Source organism: Durio zibethinus, chromosome 14 (assembly GCF_047325235.1).
Source record: "Durio zibethinus cultivar Kanyao isolate XHJ-2024 chromosome 14, ASM4732523v1, whole genome shotgun sequence".
NCBI lineage: Eukaryota > Viridiplantae > Streptophyta > Magnoliopsida > Malvales > Malvaceae > Durio > Durio zibethinus.
The window spans coordinates 15,009,781-15,020,346 of record NC_143175.1 but is presented as its reverse complement, the minus strand read 5'-3'; the positions used below and the strand labels follow the sequence as shown (position 1 = coordinate 15,020,346).

Genomic DNA, 10,566 nt, shown 5'->3' with positions numbered 1-10,566 from the left:
AGTTGCCTATTAGGCCTTAAATGGGCCATAATTGGGCCGCAATTCAAATTTGCAATTAGGCCCTAATTTGGGGTTTTAAAATGGTTTACATAATGGACCTAAATTAATGATTCTAGCCCATATTGAAAAACGAGTTTGGGTCTATCGTGTTAAAATGTTTCGAACAAAATTTGGTTTCTACAACCACCATGACACCCACTGGAGTTTTCTGGTAGTAATAACACTTGAATCTTAATTTTTCTTTCAACACTAACAACTAAAATAAGAATAACATGACAATATATTCAAAACTCATTCACAGCCAAGTCTAGAAAAAGGTTGATGAATTCACTCATATCTTTGCCAACGAGTCAACAAAACTATTAGCCTCTCTCTAGACATGCACAAAATCAACTTGTCCTACTACTTGTCTTAGCCAATCAATCTCTTCAGGTTATTTATATTGCCTCCATGGCCTATTTTCCTTTTTTAGGACTGAATTTATCACCACCTTTGAGTATGACTTTATAACCAGTGCCTTTTGGTTGCACCATGAGGATCCTACAAAAATTTGCAAAACTATTTTGATAGCCTCCAATTCTACTATGTTGGAATCTTGAATCCTTAACGGGCCATAGAAAATACCTATAATATTATGACATGCATCTCTAAGCACCCTTTCACAACCTACAAAGCCAAAGGGAAGTCGAACCCTCGACATTGAACTGTAGCACATTTTCTCTTGTACATTCACATTACAATCCTTCTTCACTCTATAGACTCGTTTCCATAGCGTTTTCTTTTGTAGGTCCTTCTCACCAATTTGTTTCCTTAATTTCTCCTCTTGTTTCCATTACTTTCATCCATAATAGAGACTTTAGTTTAATTAAAAAAAGAATCTTTTACCCTTCCCACTTTTTGTTTTGAAACACAGTCTTATTCTTAGCCAATCAAATATATCAAACGGTTGCACCATACACCGTAATCCATCTTTTTTTTTTATTTTTTCACCAAATGGAATTCCTACACATTGCCTCAACATCTCCTCAACTCCTTTTAGAATTAACTAACTCAATCCCCACCACTTAAAAACTAACCCCATATAGCCAATGAGATTTGGTATAACAAAAGAATGTGTGCACCATCCTTATGCTTATAAATTAAATTATGAGATTCATAAATTGTTAGGTTTTGTGGTAGGATGATCACAAATGAAAAATTAGAGTGAAATTATAGGTTTGAAGATCATATAGTTCATGTATAATGAAATTAGATTTGATGCATTGACAATAAATATAAATAATGTAACTGATAATGACCAAAGCCTGACTTATTTTCATTAAAGTCAAGGCATGCCACACATGGCCTGAGCTCAAGCATCTAAATGCTTCCAAATCGATGCCTCATTGTCACATTATATAATACAGAGTGAAAGTTGCCAAAGCTAGAAAAGTAGATTCGCACACAATCGAATTTGCACTGATTGGTGAAATGACAAGAGGGGTTGCAAGATCACGCTATGCCAAGCCAAAGGTTCTGATAAAATTTGTTCAATTCCATTTCCATAATTACCGTTTATTGTTTCCGTTGAATTAATCTTGTAAGTTTTTTTTTTGGTTATGAGCTGATCATATATCCATTTATTCTTTCCTCAGGAAAAAAAAGATATGAAAATGCTGAAATCAAAGATGGTTTTGATAAGCAAAGAACAAAGAGCTGAAAAAAGGTTAGTAGACTGAGAAAAATTGCAAAAACACAGTTTGCTTTTGGTTGCATTTTTTTGTCTTTCTTTAGGCTGTTACCAAAACCTATGGAGCTCTGTCTTCACTGTAAATTTGGATTGGATAGGTTACATTTTTGGTGTTTTGAACTGTTCAAGACCCGACAAGGTCAAGTTCAATTAATACTTTGAACAAAAATTAACTTAACACGGGAGTACTTGTCTTTCTCTCCCTAAAGAACTTTGATCGATCCATGCCAACCCAGTTGGAATCAGAAATGGATGGTAATCAATTTACATTGGCTCCCAAGCCATACAAGTATAACAGAAAAATGCTAGCTCCATATAGGGTCTCAAGCTATACAATTAGTTTTAATTTTTACAAAAAATAAAATTTTTCTTTACAAAATATAATATAATTATGCATATTATCTACAAGGTCTTTGTCTTAATTACAAGAAAAACAGTGAGAATTTTAGGTCAAAGTGTATTCTTTATGTAGGATTGGTTCAATCTTGGTTTATTTATTTATTTTAATTTGTTCTACTTCATATAATAATTATGTTATATATTTTTATAATTATTTTTTATTCATTTTTTTAAGTTACATAATAAGATATAATTTCTTTTCATATAATAAATCTAGATATTCCCTTATTTTAGAATTCAAATCGAGTTAATATCAATTTAATATTTAACACCACCATCTTATAAAATTAATTAAAGTTCAATTATTTATATTGCAAATTCTATATCAAATTTTTATTTAATGTTTAAAAATTAAAAATGTAATAAAAAATAAATCTAACGTGTAACAACACATGATCTCTAATTAATATTTTTTTTTGGTCCAATGATCATTAATTAATATTAATAATACAAGAAATGTTTAACAATATCAAATTCTAAATAGTTTTATCTGCTTCTTGGAATTCAATCGAAAAATATAGTAAGTAAATATTTTTTGGCCAAGGAATTAATTTGAGCATTTCATCAAGTATCCGAACTTAATTACATGGTTAGAGGAAAGGAAAACAAAATCATTAATATGTTTTACGTATAAATTTTTAAATTAACCATTTGAACAAAAAAAAAATTCAACCCATATTGCATACATATGAGTTAAATTTATATTAGCTTTCAAATCTTGATTTAAATGACTTGATAAAAAATGGGAAAAAGAAGTTCTTAATTTACAAATCAAGTCAAAGCTTAATTTCTACAATAAATCACTAGAGATTAAAGCCTAAACTACCCTTTTTTATTGTTATTTTTCTCGAATCAAGTGAAGAAAATAAAATACATGTACTTTTCTATACATTGATTTACATAGCTATAGCTTCAATCCACACACTTTCAGGTCTTACAGGAAAGAAGGTAGAAATAAGTTTCCATTTTCCAGTGAGAAATCGTCAATCTCGGTGAGTTTAATTTCTTTCCTCCAATTGACACTATGAAAATTGCTAATATTTTGTAAGGATTACTAAACTTTTAGAAATTTTTATACAAAGAAAAAATTGTAACTTAAGGATAAAAATATTGTAAGAATTGAAATTTAAATATTTTAATATCATTTTTAAAAAATAATTGCATGAACTAAAATTTGATATGGTTGAACTGTCATGGTAAAAAATAAATATATTGAGCAAAATTTTAGGTAATACTTTTGATTTACATTTAATTTTAAAAAATAATAATTAAAAAATCTTAATTTTATATCTCCATAATCACCCTTAATTTAATAAATATTTCCCAAGTTTTTAATTGTATAAAAGAAGACTTTGCTAAAAAGCAAACCTACATGGCCTTCGAGCCCAAAATTTTATTGTCTTTGTCTTCTCTCAAATATGTCAAAATTTTAATAATTAAGGTCTAAATATTAATATGATTTTGTTGTCTTATGTGAAGTTTGAAGGCAAATTACTGGATGTAACTTTTCTTTTTTAATTTTGCTAATAAAAAACCAAAAAAAGTAATAGTAATAATTGTTCAAGTTTTTAATAATTTAATATGAATTGTGTTTGCAAAATTATGTACTAATTATTTCATTAAAAAAAATTCTCTACTAAAGCATTAATTTCTTCTTTGTCTCACTTAAATTTATTTGATGGCCGTTTACAAGCAAAAAGGAAAAGCCCCATAGTTGTTGGAAAGAAGCTGTGACAACCTTAATCCAAGTGCTAGATTAAGTTGATGAAAATTAAATTGGCAAATATGAAAGTAGACACTAAGGGCTTAGCTGAGTCGTTAATGACAACAAATATAAAAACCAATCGGGACGAGACTAGATTAGAATTACTGATTATGAGAAAAAAGCAACCTTAATCCAAATGCTAGGTTAAGTTGATGCAAATTAAATTGGCGAAGATGAAAATGGAGATTAGGGACTCAACTGAGTTGTTAATGATGACAAATATAAAAGCCAATCAAGATGAGGCTAGATGAGAATTACTGATTATAAGAAAGAATGAGCTGATGGATAACCATTCAAAAATGAAGGCAATTGAAGCTTTTCTAATGTTAGAGCTGGGTTTTCTTTGAATAAAAGAATAGGTTTCATTTGTACATGAAAGAATGACGATATGAATTGTAGATTAGCTTTGATAAATTTTCATCTAGGGTCAGTCTTAACGATCCATTATTGAGTTTAAGCTTTCTTTTTATCCTAAAATCTCCCTTTTAGACCATATTTATTGGTCAATAAATAATGAGAATGTAGAAAACATATCTTTCTAGCATATTCATGTACAAAGTAAAATAAAAAGAGATAGCTTTAAGTTTCATTATCTTAAGACAATTTTAACTTTGTCTAATATTTTTGAATATAGAAGGAACCTGTTAGCCATAAGCCATCACAATTTGGACATGTAAGGCGCATGTTGAGATATTAGACATTAGCTTTCCTTAATACTGTGGAGACCCACACCCAATTTATATGATCTAAAAATCTCACAATTTTATCCAACAAAAAGCTCCTCACTAATTTGAGTTTAGATCTCTACATATATATATATATATCATATTATATTCACATATTATTTCAATGTGGATCCCACAAAAGGCACAATATTAAAATATTTAAATCTCTACATATATATCATATCATACTACATTATATATCCCTACATTGGAATGTTTAGATCTCTATATATATATCACATCATATCCAGATTTTTTTAATATGGATCCCACAAAAAACGCCTCACAAAATGTGAGATTAAAGATATCACAATCTTTTGCTTGACATTTGAGTTTAGATCTCTACATATATACATATTATATCCATACATTTTTTCAATATAAGATTGGATTTAGATTTATACACATATATATCATATCATATCCACACATGTAGATCTCTACATATATATCATATCATATCATATCCACACATTTTTTTTATTTTTCTAATGTAAGTTTACACTAATATATATCATATCATATCTACACATTCTTCTAATATGTGATTGAATTTAGATTTCTACATATATATCATATCATATCCACATATTTTTTCAATGTAAGATTGGACACATCATAATCTCCCTACCTTTAAGGCTTGATATTTGGGTTTAAATCTATACCACCTTTAAGGCTTGACATTTGAGTTTTAGATCTTTACATATATATCATATTATATCCACACATTCTTTCAATATTGGATTGGAGACATCACAATCTTACCACCTATAAAACTTGATATCCCTGTCAAGCTGAATTCAACTATACAACCAAGATCATACCACACATTAAGATTCTAGAGGTGACTCCCCATCATGTAGCACTTAGTGACTCCCATAACTATAATATTTAATGACTCCCATAATGTAATACTCACAGATTTACGTTTAAATTTTACATATATATCATATCATATCTACACATTTTTTTTATTTAAGATTGGGGGCATCACAGATGCCTTTATTCATCTTCAATAAAGATAGGTAACCATTCTTATCATCACACAAGGATTCTAGCTGCTGAGACCAGCAAAGGTAGCCGCATTAGTTACCTATTTTGAACAATAAATAAATTAGACTAATTAGGAAAATAAAAACATCTCCAAAGCATATTGCTTCAGTAATGAGACAATTGTCAGGGTTTTAGACATAGATATGATTCCATTCACAAATCAAAATAATTAAACTTGTATTGGGTAGGGTGCTCTAGGCTCGAGCTTTAGTGCACCGCTTAGGCGACAAGTGAAAACCCCCATAGCAAGCTATTGTGGGTGGACTTTCTCTCTAAAAAAATAAATTTAATATCATGTGAGCTAATTACCCACGTATCAAATATTAAATTGATAAAAATAGATTCTATGCTTGCTTTTAGCCAAAAGGCTGAGAAAGGTATGCTTTTGCTCTTATAAATCTACTTCTTTTGTAATCCTATTCTTGCTCCATACTTTCTACTTTGTGGTGTGGGATTTAAGTAAACCAACTATAATATGCCAACCATAGTGTGCACATAAAAAGAGAACCCTTCCTAAATAGGGTGTTTGAGGGCCCCTTATTCTTGTCATGGATCAAATTAAAGGACAGCCTAGGAAATGTAGAAATTGCAGATTAGGTGGCATAGTTGCATCTGGGGTTCGTATGTATGCTCTTCATTATAAAGTTTGAGCGTTTTCTTTTGGCATGAAAACTCCATTCTCAATCATGAGAGTAATTAAGAGATAATAAACCTGCAGTAGAAACTTATAAAAGTCAAAACAAGCAACTTTATGAAGAGATTAGATGGTGGGCAGAAAGAAGAAAGGAAAAGAAACATCAAGCTATGTCAAAAAGAATGACAATCATACAAAGGCCAATTTCATGGGCAAAGAATAAATATAACATTTAAATTTCAGAGTAAGCAGTAAATGGATGATATTTTTATATTTCCAGTGCTTTAATTTCTAAATTTTCAGAGATATTCACCAGAAATTTAAACCCATCTACAAAATCCAAAGTGTAGCTGCCAGAGGTTAGGCTAAAGAGGTCCCAACATCTTCTTCTATATCCTTACTTGAGCTTCTTGTACAAGCAATTAGAATTTACTTAAAAAGCTTGACCATTTTCTTCTCTATGTAAATCTCTTTCTTCTATAGTTCATTAGATTACTGATTTAAGTTTTCTGCAATATTGACACTGAACATAACATTAAGAGTGTATAACATTAAACTAAAACTACTAATTAAGTTCTATAAAAAATAAAATAAAAATAAAATCCCCACCAATGGAGGTTATAGGATCACAACTACAAAAACAGCCACATACCCTAAGTTTCTTGTTTGGTGCAACTACTTGAGGAGGAACAAGTGAAGACAGATCACACAATGGTCTTGTAAGTGCTGAATAAGTTGGGTGCTCAATAGCCCTGCAAAAAGGTTAAAATAGTAAGTATGATACCCTTGCAATAATTAAACAAACGATACTGCCTTGAATGGTCATTATTTACTGCATATAGCCTTCCACCAATATACTGTAACAAAAGCCAACGTATAAAAAAAAGACTGATAGATCTATTTAGTGGGTGCCATTGAGAAAATAAAAAAAAAATTAGCATACCATATATAGGAATCTTTGACGCAAGTCAAAATATCAAGGTTAGGAACTCGAGGATGACACCAAGATGCTACACTATGACATGCAAGCTTTGGAATGGGTTTAATTTGCCGCAACTCCTTAGCAGAGAAGCTAACAAGAATGAAAAGAGAAAACATGCCAACTCTTTACAGCAAAATTTCAGTTACAGGAAGTGCTATTCACAACTGTTAATACTTCTCATGGGACAGTATAAAACCTGAAAAGAGATTGTGTCCCATATAGCCAATGTCTTTTCTGCACTGATTGTAATAAGCTGAGGAGCACCTCCAATCATTCTAGAAAGCTCAACAGCAATAACTCTAGCATCATGTGCCTATTTGATATCCTAAAAATGAAAACTTTCTCATAATAAGTGCATCTAGAAAATATGCACACAAATAGGTCCAAAAAGTTTAAGTGAATAGATAGAAAAGTTGTCATCACATAGTAGCTTGATGTTTCCTTGACTTACATTTTCAACAAAAGATTGTGAGTGGACTATATTCCCCCAGGATTGATACTGACCTTTTCTAGTCAATATAAACATAGCTAATAAAAGAGATTAAAAACCATAAAGACCCAAAGCGTGAAGCAGGCCTTTTATGTGCCCCTTGCCTTTCTACGCACAAGAGGCATGCACTTAATAAAAGGCACCTTGCCTGACAGGGTATGAGGCGCTTTGATTTAAGAAGGCAAATCAACAAGGTCACCTCATGCCCGCTACAAGATTATTGTTTTCAATGATAAGAAAAAGTAATCAGAAGTTACTGAAAGGTAGCGGCAACAGAAAAACTCAAAACTGAGGAGGCACACAAATGAAATCAAAATGCTATGCAGGTCATCCGAGGATATGAAAAGATGAAAGCATTGGCAGTTAAAGCCAACAGACGACATGGAATACGAAGCTTCAATTGCGGAATTTGGGCTCAGCAAATGATATGACATAAAGGATTGCATTTTCTTTCCCACAATAATAAATATGAGTGCATAAAATATGGTGATGAAACTGATACTTCAAAAATGAGCAAAGTGAAAGATCACTGACCAGAGAAGTGACTTGTTATCAAGCTCTTGTTTGGGTACATCAAGGCCACGCATGGTGACCAAGTCCAAAAAGATGGCTTTATTTTCACAGCAGATGACAAGAAAATGCCGTTCTTTTGTTGATGGAGCCGGAGAGGCAAAAGCAGAAGTAAGTTGATTGACAGCAGAAGGAGCCTCCACAACCGCAGAACGGTTACGCCAAAGTTGCCAAAATCGCACGTCATCATCCAAAAAGCTCACCTGCTTAACACTTTTAACAATTGATCAAAAGAAAAAGGTCGACATTTCAAATTCACTTTTAAAATTTCAATTTCAAGAAAAGAAAAAGAGGGCTAAAAATGCACTACTCCTTATTAAATACCTACCTCCGCGGATGGCCTCTGTAGGTTTCCCTTTTCGCACTGTAAAGTCAAATTTTTTTCAAATTAAATGAAATCAAACCCAAAACAAAAATGAAAATTCCAAATAGAAATAGATTACGAACCAGATTCGCCCTCAGCAAGCTTCTCCAATTTGACACACAAGACATCTCTGGTCGACCCCACCGGCCTTCAGCTCGTAAATGACCTGGCGATGTTCCCAGTTCCATACGGAGACGTGATCAGAGGCATCGGCGGTTACCAACCATGGATGAGTCGGATGCACCGCTATCTTCACAATCTTCTCATTTGTCGCTCGAAATGCCCTTAGCGGCAGCATTTCTCCCAGATCTGATCTAATTGTAAAACAGTAAAACAACTCCTCTACCATTCACTTGCAACTGCAACCAACAAATCTAGGATCTCAATTCAAATTTCCAATCTCCTCCAGAATTCCAGATCCAGCCACTCTCGGCTGAGTCTTGTCCCTACAGGTTTCCAATTTGCCCGCCCCACGCTCACGATTTTTCCTTTTTTTTTTCTCTTTATTTTACATTTTTACTTTTAACCGGAACTGCAAGTAGAAAATATTTAACAATAAAATAAAATAAAATACTAAAAAATTTGCATGAATTATTTTTTACGTTATTAATGTATTTTAAGAATTTTTATTATTTATTATATTTAAATAAATCTTATTTTAAATAAAATATTAATTTATGTTAAAAATCTATTTAAATATAAATTAAAGATTAAAAAAATTTAAAATTAAAATTTAAAAATTTATTTATTTCAAATATGCCTTGACACATCAAATAGTTATAACTATTTTAATAATTATTTATTTTAAATTATTGTGATTTTTTTTGTTATAAAATAATAGTTTATGTTCAAATAAGCTTATGCGGATTAAAATAATATTAATTTATTATTATTTTAATAATTAATAAGTAAAAATTTTTAAAAATAAATATGTTTATCGAACTGATCAAATAGTAATGACTATTTGTATAAATATTAATTTCAAATCATTATGATTTTTTTTATCATAAAAAAATTATTTTAGTTTATATAAATTATTTCAAAAAAAATAATGCTTATAATAATAATCTCTTGTTATAAATTAGTATTATTTTAATAAGAATAAACTCAAACAGTTATGCTCGTTTGCACATACTTATTCATAAAATAATTATTTTTTATGAGCTGAAATCAAAGTCATAACAAATTTAACAATATTAAAACAATTAAAGCCTTTCTCAACTATTTGAGCTCATGAAACAGTTTCTAGACAATTTTGCTTATAAAATAATTTGGGTTCCAAAATAAATTAGTGTAATAATATATAAATCTGTGGACCTACTGCTAGATTTGAAATGGAAAGGGATCACCACAAATTTTCTTTGGTTAGGTGTGATTGACCACTTGATTGATACTGATATACAAAACAGAAGTTAGGTTCAGAAGTCGATTGCGTATGAGAAATGTTGTAGCACCTTCAAAACGCCCATCCAAGGGATGACACCAGTTTGATTTCGAATTATCCAAGCCCTGCTCATTTTATAATTTACCAAATAACTTAATAGAAAAATTTTCCCCTTTTTTTGTTTTTTTGTTTTTTTGTTTAGATTTTTTTAGGAACAAAGACTGCAGAAATAATCTTTTCTTTTTTTTAAATTTTTTTATTTTTTAAAAATAGAAAATTATGAAAAAAAGAAAAAAATGGGTTAAAAATATAATAAAAACAAATCAAATTAAAAAATAAAATAAAATGAAAAAAAGAAAACCTGCGATCGGGTCAGGTCAAAATGCGGGTCGACGTGCGAGTCTTTAGGTTGACGCGTAGATCCAAGGCTAGCAAAACAACATCGTGTAGAGGAGATATATAAGACGCCCT

At 30.6% G+C, this 10,566-nt stretch overlaps 1 protein-coding gene and 1 non-coding gene across 2 annotated transcripts; both read right to left on the bottom strand.

Moving 5' to 3' along the window:
• Positions 1 to 5,714: 5,714 nt before the first annotated feature.
• LOC111294279 (uncharacterized) lies at positions 5,715 to 9,228 on the bottom strand. Its single transcript, XM_089743591.1, has 5 exons — positions 8,795 to 9,228; positions 8,676 to 8,711; positions 8,312 to 8,550; positions 6,958 to 7,057; positions 5,715 to 6,383 (listed from the first exon to the last, which is right to left on the bottom strand). The coding sequence occupies exons 1-5, from the start codon at positions 8,897 to 8,899 to the stop codon at positions 6,309 to 6,311; spliced, it is 555 nt and encodes a 184-aa protein (XP_089599717.1). The 5' UTR covers positions 8,900 to 9,228; the 3' UTR covers positions 5,715 to 6,308.
• LOC149515077 (U2 spliceosomal RNA) lies at positions 5,857 to 6,052 on the bottom strand. The gene has a single exon (XR_016327898.1). It is a non-coding gene; the product is annotated as a U2 spliceosomal RNA (small nuclear RNA).
• Positions 9,229 to 10,566: the final 1,338 nt, after the last annotated feature.

Bases quoted from the DNA above. Each gene is read 5' to 3' on its own strand.
- LOC111294279 (XM_089743591.1), bottom strand. From the start codon at position 8,899: ATGGAACTGGGAACATCGCCAGGTCATTTACGAGCTGAAGGCCGGTGG. The intron at 8,712-8,794 runs GTTCGTAATCTA...TTGACTTTACAG, and splicing joins GCTTGCTGAGGGCGAATCTG to TGCGAAAAGGGAAACCTACA. The intron at 7,058-8,311 runs GTCAGTGATCTT...ACCTTTTTGCAG, and splicing joins GATAACAAGTCACTTCTCTG to GGCTATTGAGCACCCAACTT.